Source organism: Piliocolobus tephrosceles, chromosome 10, assembly GCF_002776525.5.
Source record: "Piliocolobus tephrosceles isolate RC106 chromosome 10, ASM277652v3, whole genome shotgun sequence".
NCBI classification, from domain to species: domain Eukaryota; kingdom Metazoa; phylum Chordata; class Mammalia; order Primates; family Cercopithecidae; genus Piliocolobus; species Piliocolobus tephrosceles.
In genome coordinates, this window is record NC_045443.1 from 26,770,350 (window position 1) to 26,790,496 (window position 20,147).

The 20,147-nt window shown below is 37.2% G+C and overlaps 1 protein-coding gene across 2 annotated transcripts in view; it reads right to left on the reverse strand.

The window, feature by feature from the left end:
* The window catches only part of ITPR2 (inositol 1,4,5-trisphosphate receptor type 2), a 492,964-nt gene that overhangs the window by 150,550 nt on the left and 322,267 nt on the right, over nt 1-20,147 (reverse strand). For both annotated transcript variants that reach the window (XM_023209041.2, XM_023209040.2), the window contains 2 exons: nt 5,286-5,394; nt 4,299-4,486 (listed from right to left, as the gene is read on the reverse strand). In XM_023209041.2, the coding sequence (XP_023064809.1) occupies nt 4,299-4,486; nt 5,286-5,394 (297 nt within the window). The remainder of the gene's footprint in view (nt 1-4,298; nt 4,487-5,285; nt 5,395-20,147) is intronic.

Here is a 20,147-nt window from a genome sequence, read left to right on the forward strand (position 1 = left end):
GTGCTGAGAAAGCAAGACTGTTTCTGGCTGAGGAGACAGTGAGAATGTAAAACCCCCGGGGAACTGGCAAGTATATTGGGGAGGAGTGTGCTTTAGACTGCTATAGGGCAAGGAATAAGATTTGAGCTAATCTCAACTAGACCTCTTAGAGCCAGGAAAAAACATAGTTGCCACCTGGGTTATACAACGTGAGACATCCGAGTAGAGGAAGGCTGGTACCTATTGTCATAATCCATCTTAAAAGAAGGTTTTCATATATAAAAGTAATTTAACGCTGTTTCATCAACAAATATTTGTTGAATGGCTATAAAGCACTGTAGACATAAAGAATAGGATATGATCCCCTATACTGAAGAAGTTGCAATTCAATTGGAGAGGCAGGGTGTCACACAAAATTACAACCAAACAAAGTAGCACGTGCAAAATGCCAAGTGGGTATTAAAGAAACAAGTGCATAGGAGCTGAGATAAGGGAATGGACACCAAATGCCTCAGACAAGCTAGGAAAGACTTTGTGAAGAAGAAAGAATTTGATTAGGACCATACATTCACAGATCCATTCCCTCCTGCACACTGATTGAACCCCAAGATTGGTCCAGACACAAGGGGTACCAAGATGAATAAAATGTAGTTTCAACCTTTAAGGACTTATAATTTACTAGACAGCACCTGATACACACATGAAGAGGCACAAAAAGGTGGCAGAAATGGCCGGGCCCGGTGGCTCACGCCTGTAATCCCAGCATTTTTGGAGGCCAAGACAGGTGGATCACCTGAGGTCAGGAGTTGGAGACCAGCCTGGCCAACAGGATGAAACCCTATCTCTACTAAAAATACAAAAAATTAGCCAGGCATGGTGGTGGGTTCCTGTAATCCCAGCTACTCAGCAGGCTGAGGCAGGAGAATTGCTTGAACCTGGGAGGTGGAAGTTGAAGTGAGCCAAGATTGTACCATTGCACTCCAGACTGGGCAACAAGGGTGAAACTCCATCTCAAAAACAAACAAACAAAAAAAAGTGGCAGAAATGTCATTAAAGACGTCCACAGGTTATAACAGGGGCATACAGTAAGCAGTAATCAATTCTACCCAGTGAGATATAGAGCCTGAAAAGGCTTCTAGGAGAATTGCATTGAGTTGAATCCTCAAAGAGGAGAAAGCAGCATGAGAAATAACACAACGCATTTGAGGAATAACAAAGAGCTAAGTGTAGCTGATGCATAAGAGGAAGGATGGAGGAGGGAAGAGGGTGGAAGAACAAGGGAAAGTTGGAAAATTTGAAGAGAACAGGAAGGATCTTATGGACTGTAGCAGGGAGTTTGTCTTTATAGGGCAGGTGACAGATTTTAAGCAGAAGAATAGCATGTTTTTGGAAAGGCATCTTTGAAAGCAACATGAAGAATGATTTGGAGAAGCGCAAAACTAGAAGCAGGGACACCTCTTAGAAGACTACTTGTCACTGTCCGGGAAAGGATAAGGAGGATCTGTAGTGAGAGCTGGAAAAGCAGAGATTGAAAAATACTAGAGTATGGATATGAGGGATATTAAGGGGTTAGAATCACAGAAGTTGGTCATCAGTGGGATGTTCAGGAAGAGAGTAAGTGAGGGTGGAGAAGTTAAGTTCAAGGCTGACCCATCATTTCCTGATCAGACAACTGGGTAGATGGAGTGCCAATCACTGAGAGAGGTAATGGCAAAAGCAGCAGTGGGTGTATGGAGAACAACAGCAGATTCCATGTGAGATATGTTGAGCTTAAGGCATTTGTGCACATCACACTAAATATTCTGGAAGACAGCTGGATACAGAATTTTACGTTAAAGGTGTGGAAATGAATGAGGTCAGGCTGGAGAACAAACAGAGTGAGAAGAGAGAGTGCAAAGAAACGGGAGATATCAGGATTCAAGAGTTAAGTAGAGGAAGAAAAACCTTTGCAGAAGGCTAAGAAGAAATAGCAGGAGGTAGAAGACAAGCTGGAGAGGGTGGTGTCCCAAGACCCAGGCAGAAAAGGTTTCAAGAAGAAAGAAAAAGTCACTAGTGGCAAATGCCACAGAAAATCATGTAAAGAAGGACTGAAAAACATTTCGGTTGTGAAGAGATCTTAGGGGAACAACTTGCCAGGAATTTATAAGTAGAAGGTGCAGTTTCCAATGGGAGCTGGCTTATTCCGCAGCAATATGAGGATACAAGTAAGCAAAAATAAGTGCGAAGGTTGAAGGATGATCCCATCTGGTGACCCTTAGTGGCCTAGAAACAGAAATCTAGAAAAGACTGTAATACTAAGGATTTCTTCTAGAGATGCCCCCTACCAAAAAAAAAAAAAAAAAATACTGTCACTTCTGTCCACTGAACAAGTCTCTATCTAACGTTATGTGGTTGCCTGGACACTTTCTCTAGAAAGTCCCAGTTGACAGAACTTCCTGGTTTAAGTCTGAATAGTATTTTGTCATGTTCATAAACCACATTTTTAAAAATCATTCATCCATTGATAAGTAAAATAGTGGAATCTAAAAATGCTGAAGTCATAGAAGTAGACAGTGGAACATTGGTCAAAGAGTCCAGTTTCAGTTAAACAGGAGGAGTAAGTTTCGGTGTTCTACTGCAAAGTAAGGCAATGATACTCAAAAACAATAATATGGGGCTGGGCGCGGTGGCTCAAGCCTGTAATCCCAGCACTTTGGGAGGCCGAGACGGGCGGATCACGAGGTCAGGAGATCGAGACCATCCTGGCTAACACGGTGAAACCCCGTCTCTACTAAAAATACAAAAAACTAGCCGGGCGAGGTGGCGGGCGCCTGTAGTCCCAGCTACTCGGGAGGCTGAGGCAGGAGAATGGCCTAAAACCCGGGAGGCGGAGCTTGCAGTGAGCTGAGATCAGGTCACTGCACTCCAGCCCGGGCGAAAGAGCAAGACTCTGTCTCAAAAAAAAAAAAAAAAAAAACAATAATATGTTATACATTTCCAAATAGCTGAAAGAATTTTAAATGCTCTCACTACAAGTAAATGATAAATATTTGAAGTGATGGATATGCTAATTATCCTCATTTGATCATTACACTATATATATATATATATATCTCAAAGCATCAGATTGTACCCCATAAATATACATAATGATTATTTGTCAATTAAAAATAAAATATAATTTTTAAAAAGTCCCAACTGAACACCTGGTTCAGATAAGATAATTTCCAAGAAAACTCACTCAACTTCTGTCACCTCCTTCCTCAACTTCCCGCAGAGGAAATCTATGCTGCAGCTACAGCATCATGAGAATTTTAAACACTTTCTTTTCTCAACTAAGTACTATAGATTTAGTGTCGTTTTGTCACCATGCCACTTGCTGCTCTTGAGGCCTTTATTCCTAAAGCCACTGTGATTGGATGTGTTAGATGGTAATATTCCTATTGTTCAACGTATTTGACGGTTAAATGAAGCACAATATCCAAGTTTCAAATTAGACATGGCTTCTGCTGGCCATGAGTTGAGAAAATGGTTTTTAGAATTTCTAATTATATACTTAGTTGTAAGTAGGTAGTTTTCTTTACTGACCAAGGCAAACCTAGAAAGAGCAGGCTACCAAGCAGCAAAACAGACAGCTAGATAGGAGGAATAAATTCCTGTGTTCTAATCCTCGGTAGGGTGGCCATAATTAACAATTTATTGTATATTTTCAAATAGCTAGAAAAGTGAATTTTGAGTGTTCCCAACACAAAAAAATGATAAATGCTTGAGGTGAAGGATGTGCTAATTACCTTGATTTGATGATTACATATTATATACATGTATCAAAATATCACACTGTACCCGATAAATATGTACAATTGTTACTATTTAACCATAACGATTAAAAAAAAAAAAAAAAAAAAAAAACTGGAGGAAAATGTCTGTCATCTGGGAACACTCCCCAGCTCTCCGGCTCATGCAGCACGTTTTGCCTTTGGGTGTAGTCAAGTCTACGGGTCACTTGGCAGAAGTTTCAAAAGAAAACATGTGCCTTCTGGAAATAGTGGCCTAATCTCCTGTGTGCAGGTAAGCATATTGCTCACTGTTGTGGAATTCCTGGAATAATGTCAGAAGGAAGTTTCAGAGGAATGCTCTGCTTGACTGAATAAATTGTGAAGCTCTGTAGTTTCTACAGCAAACAAATAAATTTAAGAAAAGTGTGATACATGGATTTTTTTTTTTTTTTTTTAGATAGTAATAAGAGCTAAAAGAAACACATCACTTTTCCTTGGTTTCTGTGACAAGTAAACAAGAAATACCAATAATAAATGTAATCCCCATGATTGATGAACAAGTACCTGTGTTTGTGTATTTCCTCCTTCAAGCAAGGCAATGCCGAGGAAAATGCCTTCTGAAAAAATTCTGTCATTTTTGGTGTTCACTATAACATCGATGACAAGTTCTGATGCACCTTCTTTATCCAGCAGACACTGAATATCTGACATTGATATCCCCATCTTATCTGAATCTTGTCCAGAAAAGCTTCCTGTGATTAGGAAAAATAAATAAATAAACCTTAATTGTACCCATTATTAACATGTAAGTTTTTCAAATTCTTAAATTTCATTATTTTAATAAAAATATTAATCATTGAGATTTTTCCCTACAAAGTTAAATATAATAGAAGCTTGAGGCTGGGCATGGTGGCTCACGCCTGTAATCCCAGCACTTTGGGACGCCAAGGCGGGCAGATCACTTGAGGTCAGGAGTCCGAAACCAGCCTGGCCAACAGAGTGAAACTTCAATTCTACTAAAAACACAAAAATGAACCAGGTGTGGTGGCACATGACTGTAATCCTAGCTACTTGGGAGGCTGAGGCAGGAGAATCGCTTGAACCTGGGAGGTGGAGGTTGCAGTGAGCCAAGACTGCACCACTGCACTCTGGCCTGGGTAACAGAGCAAGGCTCTGTCTCAGAAAAAAGAAAACAAACAAACAAAGTTTGAGTTTAAAAAATCAAAGTTTGTAAAAATAGAACTCTTCATTAAATGTTTGACACGTGATTAAATGTTTTTCTTAAGACTAGAAAAAGAAAACTAGCTTTATTTTGTCCTTAATTTCTATATTAAGAGATTATAACTTAACTATTTTTCCAAAGTCAAAAAGCAAAATCAATTCTGATGTTCAAATCTGTTGTTTTATGAACCCCAAATTGTATGAAAGTTTTTAATAGTGATTTTTAAATGACTCTTATATCTCTGCCATTTCAGTAAAATACGAGAGTAACAATGACATGGAGATGTATCATGAGAATCCTAAAATGAAAAAACAAATGACAGGACTTACCTCCCACCTGTGCAGTTTTGGAGTAGGCTCCTGATAGGTGTCCATTCATGCCAATACTATAATCACCTTTAAAGTATCGATTCAGAAGTATCTTTCTTAATGTGTTACCCTAATAAGAAGAATAACAAAGAGTTACTGTTTCCTTTTCTAACAAAAGTGAAAAATGCCAGTAGGCTAAATGCTTTAAAAGCATTTTGTGAATGATGTTGAGGCATGGAAAAATTAACTTTATATCAGACAATATTTTCTGAGGCAAAAAATTTACAAGTACATCTAATAAAACAATAATTTTGCTTCTCATAATAAATAAACAGGATGGGAGAAGCTTTTTGGAGGTGATGAACAGGTTCATGGCAGATATTGTGCTGGTGGTTTCATAGTGTATACTTATCTCCAAACTCATCAAGATGAAGACATTAAATATGTACAGCTTTTTGTATGTCAATTAATCATAACTCAATAAACAGTTTTAAATATAATTTTATTCTGTCAAAAATAAAAAAGAAGAGTGTGTTCAATAGAATGTATTAGAAAAATCACAAATGCTATAAATTTAAGATTGCTTCAAAAGCTGTAGTTCGCAGAGTTGGGGAGTATCAGTCACCTAAAGAAGACTCAGAATAATAAATACCCTAAGAATTGGAAAGCAAAGAGCTTAGGTAGAGGAATTTAGTCAGAAGAGCAAGAAAACAGTTGGGAACAGAGCAGGTACTCAAAAAATTAACCTTGATAAAACAGACTGAATTATATTTAAACTCCAAAATGCTTTACTCAGAAGACTGTGGGCAAAAGACAGTGTATTCCTTTACAAATTACATAATCCAAAACTTTCTAAGTCTTCAATTTTGTACTCATTACAGGACATTTTTACAATAATACATTTTGTAATATAATTGCTTACATGTACATAAGAAACACAGATAATTCCAAATCTTCTCTTTTATTGGTGATTATTATTTTAATAAAAGGAGTGATTTAAAAGCATTATTTAAGGAATACTTGTTTAAACTATTTACATTAACACAACTTCAGAGGTGTTATTCCCACCTTGCAGGTAAGGTAAGGAAACTGTGGCCCAAGAGCTTAGGTAATTGGCTGAAGATCATGCAGCTAACAGGTGACTGAGCAACACCTGACTCAACTCTTGGTTACAAAATCCAGCCATTTCTTCATGTCATGCTGCATCCAACCTTCATGCTGTGACATGTAGCTCTCATTGCCCCTTCACTTTCTCATATTTTGGTTATTCTTTCTCAAGTTATTTAGGTATTATTCTCAGTTCTTTTGTTGTGCTCCTCTTCTGTTTGGCAATTTCATCTTATCCTCAGTTACACAATCACTTCTGCTGGTCTGCCTGCCAAATGTGTTTCCTCCAGCCTGGACCTTGCTTTCCTAAGCTTCTCACTCTGTTTCCATTTAGATTTCCTTACCTGTGTCTTGAGGTTCCACTGGAAGCTCAAACTCAATTTTTCAGAACACAGTATTCCTTCTCTTTCAAATGTTTTCCCCTTAATTTTAATTTCTTTTAAGATCACACCCATTCTCATCATTTAAGCTCCAAATTTAAGGAATCACCTACTACGCCCCCACCCCAACTTGACAATGATTTGAAATGTCAAATGACATGAAATCCTGCCCGTTCTACCTTTTCAGCTGTAGCTTCCAATAGTGCCTTCTTAAATTATATTTTAACCAAATTCAACCATGTGATCATTTCTCTCTCTCTCTCTCTTTTTTTTTTTTTTTTTTTTTTTTTTTGAGAAGAGTCTCGCTCTGTCGTCCAGGCTGGCGTGTGGTGGCGCGATCTCGGCTCACTGCAAGCTCTACCTCCTGGCTTCACGCCATCCTCCTGCCTCAGACTTCCAAGTAGCTGGGACTACAGGCGTCCACCACCACACCTGGCTAATTTTTTTGTATTTTTAGTAGAAACGGGGTTTCACCGTGTTAGCCAGGATGGTCTCGATCTCCTGACCTCGTGATCCACCTGCCTCGGCCTCCTAAATTGCTGGGATTACAGGCGTGAGTCACTGTGCCTGCAGAGCCTTCTATGTCTTTCCTTTCCTCCTATTATATTCATTGCCTGAAATGATCTTCCTCCATCTTACTTATGAACCAGTCCTATCTTCCCTCTCCATTCTACAATATTCATTAGGTGCCAATTGTTTTAGGCACCATTTTAAGTCAATAAGACATAACCCTCCCCTCAAAGAGTTCACAATGAGATGAGTGCAATAATAGAAACATCTACCAAGTCTTCTGGAAGCATAAGAGGAGCCATTAACTCTGAGGAGGCTCTACATGGCATAGCCTGTCTACTAACTTATGTGATCATCAGACAGACCTGTCTTGTGCACAGTTAACACTCAACTAACACATCCTAAATGTAACATTGCCAAGAATCTTTACTTATTTATTTATTTATTTTGAGATGGAGTCTTGCTCTGTTGCCCAGGCTGGAGTACAGTGGTGCAATCTCAACTCACTGCAATCTCCACCTCCCTGGTTCAAGCAATTCCCCTGCCTCAGCCTCCTGAGTAGCTGGGATTACACCATGCCTGGCTAATCTTTTTTTTTTTTTTTTTTTTTTTTGTATTTTTAGTGGAGACTGGTTTCACCATGTTGGCCAGACTGGTCTCAAACACCTGACCTCAGGCAATCTGGCTGCCTCGGTCTCCCAAAGTGCTGGGATTACAAGCATGAGCCACCACGCCCGGCCAGTGCCAAGAATTCTAACAGACACTGGGAGTGTCTGGAGTTTGCTTATCCTTATAACAACTTTTATTTATTGGTACTTAAATTCTTAGAACACAGACATTTATTATTGCTTCCTGTTTCATGTTTTCTTTCTTTAAGACCTCTTCATAATGGGATGTACTAAGTAAAAGTGGTGACTAGTTTCAAAAGAAATAGTGAAGTGTAACAACTTATTCTACCAACGAATACAACTCTACTATCCACTATCCCTTATAGAACTTAAATACAGCACCTAGAAGAAACATAAGAAACAAAAATAGTCCTTACTTTTTCTTTTTTTAAGAGAAAGTCCTTTGGGTTGAATTAAATCCACCTGGTCAAAGAATATTTCTTCCAAAAGGAATGGAAAAACAAAATAAAGCATTTCTTTGGAGTCAATGCCTTTCAGCAATTACTGTGACTCTCATTATAGCAGAAGGAGATGCTATGAAAAATCTTTTAGACCCATAAACTACAGGGTTGAAGTTATAAGTTGGGGAGAAAAATGTGAGGTCATATTAACTGAAGCACTAATTTTTTTAAAGGGTAGCTCAGTTTGTTGTGCAGACCACTCACTCTAACCCTGTAGGAGACAGTTGGCTCACCTGTAATAACTGAAGCTGACAATGTGAAAATCCGGGACTTTTTCTTGAAATTGCACAAGTCGGCATCACTGTCTGAAAGGGAACCTGTTGTGAAGATGACTGAACCCTTATGAACTAGTTTCCCTTTTAGTCTCTGCAAGAATCTTTTATGTATTATTATTTCTATTATTATTTAGAGATAGGGTCTTGTTGTATTGCCGAGGCTGGAGTACAGTGGCACAATCATAGCTCATTGCAAACTCACACTCCCGACCTCAAGCAATTCTCTCACCTTGGCCTCCCAAAGTTCTGGGATTACAGACATGAACCACTGCACCTGCCCCTGGAAGAGTCTTTTAATCACACCTTTTTATCACACTGCTGCAAGAACCCAAACAAGAGATAAACCGATGAGTTTTTTTAAAAGATGAAATAGAAAAACTTTTTTTACCGTTTACTTTTTAAAATGCCCTTTATACTGCTAGAATAATAAAACTATTGAAAACCAGCCAAAGAGTAGAATTATGTCACACCAAATCAAAATAAGCATCATATTTGTGATTATTTTTAAATTCGCTTTGGCAGATACAATCACAGTGCCTATCAGATTCATAGACATCAAAATCAAATGAGCAACACTTTTCTTATTCAATTATAGCCTCTTAGAAGCATCTATTTACTCACTATTTAATATTCAGACTGCCATAGAAAAGGCAGGGGCTTCCCATTTTTCTGTTCTCAACTGAAGCCACTCTACCTGGGTTTAAATCCCCTCTATGCCATATACTAACTGGGGATCTTAAACAAGTTACTTCATCACTCTGGGCCTCAGTCCCTCAACTGTCAAATGAAATTGTTAATATCTACTCTCAGAGGACTTCTGTGATAACTAAATAGTTAAAATTTACTGAAAGTACTTGGAACAGTTTTCAACACACAGTAAGTGCTATAAAAGTTGTGCATTGTTGAAGTTATCCCTGCTAGTATTATCCAGATTATGGGAACAGTCTACAACTTGCAAAGTGCTTTTGTAGACACTTTCTTACGTTATACCAAATCTCCCCACAAAAGTGAAATAAATTTCTAGTATATTAAGAAAATGGCAAAAATAATAAATGATAAACTGCCCCCAAATCCTAGCTTTTTAACTATTAATCAGTCCTTGGAATTGTATACTTATTAGCTAACATGGCAAAGTCACCCTAAAGCATGAACATACTTCACCATATAAAATGTACCCTTACAACTTCAACTAAAGTTGAAACAAATTCTGTCTTGGTTCAAATTTCATAGTTTTGTGCTAAGACAAACTCTGGTGCTAAAAGTGATTAATGAATAGGTATAAACAGAACAAGATTCTGTTATGTCTTAGTAATCTTCATTTAAGAATAAAAAAATTCAGATATTGCTACATCCCAAGTTCAGCAGAAAGTGACTTCTCTTGACAACTATCCAGTTCTGACTTAAGCGGTGAGAGACAAGTACTGTGTCCCAATTTGCTTTGGGGCATTCTTGATAGTTTACACTATCTGTGCAGTGGTGGTAGCTTAAATGTGAGTCATTTCCCCAAATTACTTTAATTCATAAGTAACTGTAGAACAATTGTCAGAAATTCTTGTGTCAGGGCTGCAAACAATTGTCTCAGAGCTGTAATTGCCATGGCACATATGAGGGAAGAACTAAAAGCACATTAGGACATTGTGAAAAAAATTTCACCACAGTTGAGAAGTTTGACTTCTGTGCTGGTTCTTCAAATCCAAAATGCATTCCTGATACGCCTCCCATGGAAGGTCTCTTTACTGAGTGAGGACAAGCAAGGAATGTCCTTTACAGCCTTTTCAATATCAGAGTCACTTCCAGGCCACAAGATACTACTTTTAGCCAATGTCTTCATGTGAACACATCCCAGATGTGCTAAATGTAATGTAGCCAAGATAACTAACAACTACCTTCTGAAATTACAACAAAATATCTCCATAAAAAGACATCTTTTGTGGCCAGAGAAGTCGTGCTGACGGTTTGTGAATATCTGGGAGGATTGGGTGTTTCCCGCCCACTCCCTATTACACCAAGTCCAATGCATCAAAAATTAAACAGCTCAGAAATCATTGCCTTTCACTGATAGAAAGGATAATCAAATTTATGGATCCTAGAAAGGACTAAAATTTTGTATCATTTTTGAGAAAGCACAACTCTATTTGCCTTAATGGGGGATTAATAGCCTTAGGAATGAAGAGTCCAAGGATGTGTGATATTTGAGGTACAGATACTCACATTCATTCCCATCCCCTTAGAAAAACAATTTAATAAAGTAATATTTTTCCATTATGTAAAATATAATCAAGATATCATGAAAAAATGACAACCAGCATCCTAGAAAACTAAGTCCTCAACTAAAAATTCAAAAGGTAATGAAAACTGCAAACTAAAGATGCCCAATTTAAGACTTACCCTCAAAGATTCATAATTAGCTGAGATCTACAAGGAGGTGATGATATGTATCTGTTGGTCTCCCCATAGTCCCATTTTAACATTAAATTTGGTATTAGCATAATTAGTGTTTCCATAACCTTTTGGTTTAATAACAATATATCTGATTAGGTATTTTTCCTCATTTGAATTCCCAGGGGTAAAAAGGTACATTTCCCATTTCAATACAGTATTGTAACAACTATATCTTTGTGGAGTGATATTCTGTCCATCATTATAATCAACTATATTTTCAGATAACTCCTTTGGGAAAATATGGTCAATCTCTTATAATCTAGCTTTCTAATCATTTGAACATCTTATCTCTCTTTCCAAGAAGTTGTATGTCAATTTTTCTCCCTGTTGCCTTTGCCTAGCTTTCTTAAGATAGGAGACACAAATTTCAATAGCAGTAGTTATGTGCACTCAGAAGATGCTCTTCTCATCAACACAATGACACACTCATTACAATCTTGAAAAATATTTGATGTCTCAATGATTCTAGTAAAGAGCCTTATGAAAAAACAAGACTGTGGAAAATGTTAGATCCAAATATTCATTCACCATAATGGCAACCTACTTCCAAATTTCTTCTTTCCTCGTTCTCATTAATTGTAAAGACATTTATTACATTTCTACCATGTGTCAGGAAGTAGAAAAGTGAATGCAAAAAGTAATTCTGCAGCATATGCTGAAAGAATTTTCAGATATGTAGAGTTGAGACATATGGCACTGTTTTCCAATATAAATAATCCTCGTCAGACCATTTGATTCCATTGGTGAAATTTAAATGTTTAAACAGTAAATGATGAGGTATAAATATTTGATGATGCTGCTGAATGAAAGAGTGACTTCAATAACCACCCTGAGTTTATCAAATATCCTAGCCTCAAGACAAACAGGGTTGCTGAGAAGGTTTTGTTAGGAGATTATTCTATATTCCATAGATAGCAAGGAATAAAGAAAACTGTATTTGTTTTCTTTGGGGCATTAATTAAAACCTCCCAGTATTTGAATTCCAGGAAGCATACTAACTAACATGAAACCCAACAGACCCTTCTACCTCAACCATTTTAAATACAGGGTTTGCTGAAATTCAGAGTATGAGAACTTACGCAATCCCTCACCAGTAGGACTTGAGAATGGATTTCACTGCTTGTAATTGTTTAGTTTTCGGAATAAGCAGTCTTCTGACTTTCAGAACAAAAGCTGAGAGGAGGGTAAGTAAGCAAGAAATGAGCAGACAAGCTTTAGATACAATCTCCTTACTGAAGGAAAATGACTGTATTCACATAACATAAATCAGTGCCTCATAAAATCACACTCAAAGACAGTGGCACACAATCATTAAAGTGAAGTCCATAGTCCCCTGGTACACAGTATAAAAACCTACTAGAGTACTATTTGTTACTGAAAAGACTGAAATCAGTGGTGCCAGTGCAGGCGTGTGCAAGCTCACCAAACACTGGGGAAAATGGAACTTCAAGAGGTAATTTCAAAGCTGACCATGTTGTTGTAGGGGAGGTATATAACTCAGTAATGGACTCAGCTTACAGTCCATCCCAGAGAGCACAAGGGGAAACAGCAGGAGAGGGAAGGAGATTTAAATAAACGAGAAGACTGACACTGATCTGAACAGCAATATGAACTTCAGTGGGAGAAAGGTCTTCCTCCTGGACAATGGGGAAAGTCGTAACTAGTTTGCTGTTTTAAAGTTCTAACCCCAGATTCTGTGACGTCTGTTATATTTCCACAATCATTTAGTGAAGTTAGGCGCAACTTTGGAAGGTGGTGTCACAGAAGACGAGGAACAATACATACAGGGACGTATCATCAGCACTATCCTGCCCTATATTGGCCTTCCTGTTTCTATGGAATTTCTTGCATTCTCAACAGTAGTGCAGGAGTCCTTGATCTTCAAGCTGTGACCTCCTGATTCACAAACAAGAGAGTGTGGCTGGCTCACAGGGCAGTGAGACGAGTGCATGGCTCCGAGGAGCTGGCAAGGAAACAATGGGGCAGAAGACCCACCCCCCACCCCCACCACCACACACACATACACACACACACACACACGCACACACACACACACGCACCCAGTAAGTGAGAGACAAAGACCTCGTTATTTTTCCCCAAAATACTAGAAATAAATTATTCTTAAACAAGAGGAAGAAAACTAGCACTGGTATTGCTTATCAATCAATGCAATATTTGACAAAACATGTACGAAGCTAAATTTTAATAAATTCAGAATATATTTAGAAGTTCCTCAGATAGGACAGTCTATGGAATCGATGGAATAGAGGAGTTGTACATGGCACAACTTCAAAGGGAAGCCTTGAGAATTAAATGAGATAATATCTACACACAGTTTAATACATAAGAAGTTCAGTTGATGAATGCTCCCCGCATTGGCAATGCTAATGCACGTTAGTGGACCTTACAGGAAATGATGTCTCAGGGAGTAATGGGATTGGTTTGAGTCTGGATTCTTCCACTTACTGGCTTTGTGATCTGAAGAATTTTAATTAACTGCTCCAAGGCTCAGTTTCCCCATCTAATAATAATAATATTTACACTGCAAGGCTATTTAAGGATTAGGAAATCAAATAGGAAAAGCTTTATGTTCTTAGCCCATAAGAAGTACTAAATAAACAGCTACTGTAATATTTTATTTTATGTTTAAAGGAAAGTATTAATAAGTTTCAATCTGGGGAAGACTTGCACAATTGGTGACATAAAGAGGGTATTACAATGCCCAGTGCCACAAGATAGCCATGGCTTTCACAGCTGACATCAACATCCAGCTCCAACCTTCTATAATTTTTCAAGAGAAGACAAATGAAAAACAGCATTCATTTTGTGAAAGACTACTTTGAAACCAATTTGATGCTATAAATTCTTAAAAATAACACTTACTTGTGGATAGGTTTCAATCACCCCTATTACATGTGCAAAGCAGAATTCTTCAGAGGATAATTTAGACAGACTTTCCCGAAGTAGTGTTAAAAGGAAAACCAATATTCCACTTGCTGTGGGAAAAGAGCTATTTCCCCTCCTATTTAGTTTTAACACAAGAAATGTATTAAGTATATTTATAAAGTTATTATCATGCAACAATTGCTCATTAGCGGAAAGGCTGTGCTTCCTAACACATACCCATATGTCTTTCCATAGCCACAGGGTGCCCCTCTAAGTCATTCTTCACTTAACATTCAGAGGCTTGCAAAACAACAGATGACTGGTATTCAGAATACATGACTATACAAAGAGTGTTTATAAATCAATAAGAATCTTGTAGAAAAGCTGACAGAACTGAACTGGCATTTCATATAAGAAATACATATGGCCAATAAACATGAAAAAAATGCTCACCTTCACTGGTAATCAAATAAATGCTAATAAAATGGTGAAGACACCATTTTATACCCAATAAATTGACAAAAATTAAGAAGTCTTACAAAATCAGGTGCTGAAGAGGACGTAGATCAAGAGAATGTGGCATGCAAATTGGTACAACTACTTTGGAAAATACATCAATATATGCTCTTAGCCACCAATTTCACTCCCCAGGGGAATGTGCTCATGGAAACAAATAGTATTATATCCTAGACATATAGATCTGCATTGATAGTAATAGCAAAGCAAACAACAAGCAAAACGTCACCTGGAATCAACCCAAATAACAAGTGACAGGAAAACGGACAAATAAATTAAGGAATATTCCCAAACTGAAATATTATACAGATGTAAACATGGATTAAACAGAACCTCACCATAATACACAACTACTTTGATGAATGTTAGAAACAGAATGATGACAGGGAAAAAAAGGGAAGTCCTAGAAGACATGCAGTGTGGTATTCAAAATGTGAGCTACCAGTTGCCTCTGGAAGGGGAGGCCAGAACACATAGGTAGACACAAGTTACAGGTAATGTTCTCATTCTTCAGTTGGGTGAGGAATTCATGAGTCTTTATTATATTATAATAATTATATTATAATGCTTTATAGTTAAAATTTATGTTGTATATATTTCTTCATAAAAATCCAATATCATAGTAAAAGAAAATGCTCAAGAAATATTAGACATCATGATGACAGCTTCCTACATAGGATGTTCTGTTGCTTTCCAGCTCTCTTTGAATCCTGGCTAAAATCCATAGCACTATTTTAGCGGATGATACACGATGCAACACCTACAGATTTGAGCCACTGTCTCACTGACCTCAGAACAATCCACATCTTCCTCTTGCGACACAGCTTCTTAGTGTCTTTTCATGCTCCCTTTTGCTTCAAGACATCAGCAGATGATGTTCTCTTTCACCGGCCATGCTTTCTGTCCCCCGACCCTGAGTCCTCCTAGCTTTACTTAACTCCTACTTAACCTTTAGATCTCAGCTCAACCATACTTCCTCAGGGTCATCGTCTCTAACCTCACCAAGTCAATTCTCATTAAGTCCTCTTATAGCATATACATCACCATGTACTTTAGCTGTATATTTACTTATACTAATCTTTCAATGATTTCTATCACCCTCTATTAGATTATAAGTACCATGAGGAAAGGAACTGTACCTTTCTTTTCCTTTTTGGCTGACCATTGATTCCAACACCTAGCCCCAAAGCCAGCAAATTAAGTACTCAATAAATATTTTTGACTGAATGTATGAATCAATGATTTTGAATAGAGATCACTCAATTTATCAACAAAATTTGATGCTGAGTGCCCTCCTATTCAAGGATGGCTGATATATGTTGTATATCATGTCTGACAGCTTTGGAAAACATTTGAGATTTATTCAATGTTACTTGCACATTACATATTTTTAGTAAAAGGCTGGGTGCCTTGTATTAATACTAAAACTACAAGGCACCCAGCCTGTACTAAAAATTTAAATATTTAGCATAGTACTAAAAATACAAGATGCCCAGCCTTGTACTAAAAATACTTAAATTGCAAATATTAAATTGTATTACTGGCTCATGCCTGTAAACCCAGCACTTTCGGAGGCCAAGGCATAAGGATTTCTTGAGCCCAGGAGTTCAAGACCAGCCTAGGCAATATAGAGAGACCTCTTCTCTACAAAATTAAAAAAAAAAAAAATTAGCCTGGTGTGATAACATACGTCTAGGGTCCCAGTTACTCAGGAGGCCTAGGCAGGAGGATCACTTGAGCTCAGGAGTTTGCGACTGGCCTGGGAAACTTAGTAAGACTTCATCTCTAATAAAAATAGGAAAATAATCTGGGTGTGGTGACATACGCCTGTGGTCCCAACTACTAAGAAGTTGAGGTGGGAGGATCGCTTCAGCCTGGGAAATCAAGGCAGGAGTGAGGCATGACTGCACACTGCACTCCAGCCTGGGACACCCTGTCCAGCCTGGGAATCCTGTCTCAAAAAAAAAAAGTAGCACATAAAATTCATTACCTACGGTTGGCTGAAAGAAGGAAATTGCGTTGAAATCCAACATGCAAAATGTTAGAACACTTAAAAGGTGGACAATTTCTATATTTAGCCTGAAAGACTGGAAGGTAAAATACCAATTAATGATCGCAAATGTAGCCTAATACAAGAGAACACACTAATATCCCAAAAGTCCAGTCCAGGTTATCCCCCTGCTACAATGTGTCTATTGCAACAGGATTTTCATATTTTACTAAAAAACAAAGAAACCACCTTAAGGCTGCACATCATGCAAGGATCTGACTCAGCAACATAATTCCTAATATTATGTGAATATGTCAATTCGAAGAGATACAAATTCACTATTCTCTTTTTAAAATATTATGTTTGTGTCATAATTTATAATAGAAGATAAAGATAATTCTTTTATCTCATTTTTCCTCATGAAATAAATCATTTCATTACTATAGTGTTTATTGCTACATTAAAAATTATACAAATCTAATCTTAATCATTTCTTGCATCTATTTGTCCAGAAGGCCACATATTTGGCTTACTTTAATAGGAGCAATTATCTGCTCCCATGAGCTCCTAATTGTGTTTTATATGTAAATCATAATTTTCAAAGAATTTTGCAGAGAGAAAACTATGAGACAATGATTTAGAACTAATGAAAAATAGAAATCCTTTAATTTTTCATCAACATTTCAAAGCACTAAAACAATTATTACTAAAAGAAAATGAGGTCTCAGTTCAAACAAACCTGGAGATGCCTGAGCTAATTAAAGGGGCCAAGTGCCAAATGCTTACCTTAGAAAGGTCTTTTTAAGAAAGGCTTTATTAGACTTATTATGGTCGTATGAATGCTATTTTGGAAATCAGTTTGATTCCCTGTGGCATATACCATGATAGATATTTCACGACTTTAATGCATTTAGAACTATAACTAGAATCCGGGGCACTAAGAAAGTAAACCTTTATTTTGAATAACATGAAAAGCACATTTGCTGGTAAGGAAGCATGGCTGTTTGGTAGTACTGTGGTGCTAGCCTCTGAATTATAAATGTGGATTTTCACAGGTTTGTGAGTCACCTATTGAAATGAGCTTCTGGATAAAACAAGATGAAACATTCTCAGGCTGAAAAGAAAATTTAAAATCTTTAGTAAACTTGATTTGAGGTAAACCAGCTTTTCTGAATTAGTGAATTGAAGAAAGGAAGACTCATTTCAGTGAACTACAGGTTGCTGATGCTGATCTAATACTCCTAAGGCGGGGAAGAATGAGTCAATGAGTATCTCTCTACTCTTCTCTCTCCCTCTCTCTCTCTGTGTGTGTGTGTGTGTGTGTGTGTGTGTGTGTATGTCAGTGTGTATGTGTGTAATATATACATATATCTATTTTTGTACTCATGGATATTGATGCATACTTGTAAAATGAATTAGGTCTTCGAAGACTCTTGCTCTCTCCCCTGAGTGTTGGTAAGCATAAATGACTGGGTTGCCTTCAAAAAAAAAAGGAAGCAAGCACATCTCTTTTCTGCTTTATTTCATTGATTCTAACGCACCCATTTCTTTCCCGCATGTTTTAACATTTCTAAATTACAGGTCACTTTAAAATCAATGGTGTGCTTTAGTTTAATTGGCAGCATTTATTTCTTTTTAGGGATACATAAAATTATGGATTGACGAAGTATATTGAGTGAAAAAATAAGTACACCTTTTAATCTCATATCATATCAAATATTGCTTCACAGTATGTGGCATCAGTATTATATGTTTTCTAGTTAAAGTAAGATGAAAACATACAGAAATTTAGAGATTTAACCTTTGCAATCAAACAGTTCTTTTCAGTGTTTTTCTCTTTTTCATGATACATTTTCTACATGTAGCCCAATTCACCACTATAAATTTTGATACCATAGGCCCCGCGTGGGCTTACATTAAAATTAGTAAGGAAAGTGACAATATTGATAGAGATGAGTGGTATATTTATCTTACAAATCAAGAGTAATGGAAAAGTAAATAAGTAAGAGACACAAATGGAACTAATTTCTGAACCATGGACAATATTACATTTCTCCCCTTTTAAAAAAAGTTGCCCCTTGATACCATCTCACATCCACTAGAATGGCTAAAATAAGTGATCTGGGGACATGTAAAAAGCTGACACTGTGATCAGAACAATAACATATGTTGGTGAGGATGTGGAGAAATTGGGACCCTCATAAACTGCTAATGGGAATAGAAAATGGTGCAGTCACTTTGGCAGTTCCAAAAATTTAAATGTAGAGTTACCATACATCCCAGCAATTCCACTCCTAAGTATTTACCCTAGAGAAATTAAAACAGAGGTCCACACAAAAACTTGTACAGAACGTTCATTGCAGCATGATCCATAATTGTAGAGACAATCCAAATGTCCACCAAATGATGACTGGATAAACACAATGTGGTATATGCACATAAGAGAATATTATTTGGCAATAAAATGGTACTGAAGCGCTGATACGTGCTAGAACATATATGAGCACTGAAAACATTATGCCAAGTGAAAGGAGGCAGTCACAAAAGACTACATATTGCATGATTCCATTTACATGAAATGTCAGGAAGAGGCAAATTTATAGAGACAGAAAAAGACAGAAAATAGATTAGACAGAAAATAGACAGGCAAGGGCTAGGGCTGGGAAGAATGGAGAGTGCCTTCTAAGAGGCATGGGGTTTCTTTTAAGGGTGATGAAAATGTTCTAAAATTAAACAGTGGTATTGGTTGTAAATCTATAAATATACCAAAAAACTCTAAATTGTACACTTTTGTAGGGTGAATTTTATAGCATATGAATATCTCAATAAAGCTGTTACCAAAATATAAAATAAATCCATTAGACTGGGTAAGGAAAATCACTCCTTAAATAATATTAAAGTATATCTCTTAAGGAAAATAATGTCAGTTCTGTCTAAATTTTTGCTAAGCAGCTGAGCTGCTATTTGCCAGAAAGTTCTGCATTTAAGTGCATCTGTGCAACAGATATAATGGCACATGTTTTGAATGTTACATCTGTGAGTAAATGTAGACAGGCTCAAATTGCTAATTAAACATGAAATTGTATGTGTCAATTAGCAGCCAATTTCTTTTTAAAACTGTCTAAAGTTTAGGGCACAATAAATCAAGCTAGTATCTGGAACTGTTTGAGTCTTGACCTGTGTAGGAAGGCGGTCCAGTGCACTGAATATAGGCTAGACAGTTTCCATGGATACCTCACACTACTTGAGGTGTAGAAACTCAAAATTATAAACAACTTCATGGAAATTATGGTTCACAAAGTATATTAGTTAAAAAAGCCCTCATCATCCTAAAAATAATCCCAGAATTTATTTTGTTAACAAGTAGATAAGGGTTTTGTGTGTGTGTGTGTGGGTAGGGGTGGGGAAAGAAGGGAAACAAATTTTTAAAAGGACAGCTTTTAAGTTCCTTTGTAATTCATAAGGGAGGAAGAGACATCCAAAATGTTGCTCTCATCATAAGCTTTACAGCAAACCTCAAGAGTTTAAAGACAGTTTGCTTTTACAGGAACTAACCCTATTGAATTATGCCAGCTGAGTTTAATTAATCTAGCCACTGCATATTAATATGCTAGTCTTTCCAAATAAACGTACACTATAATTACAACC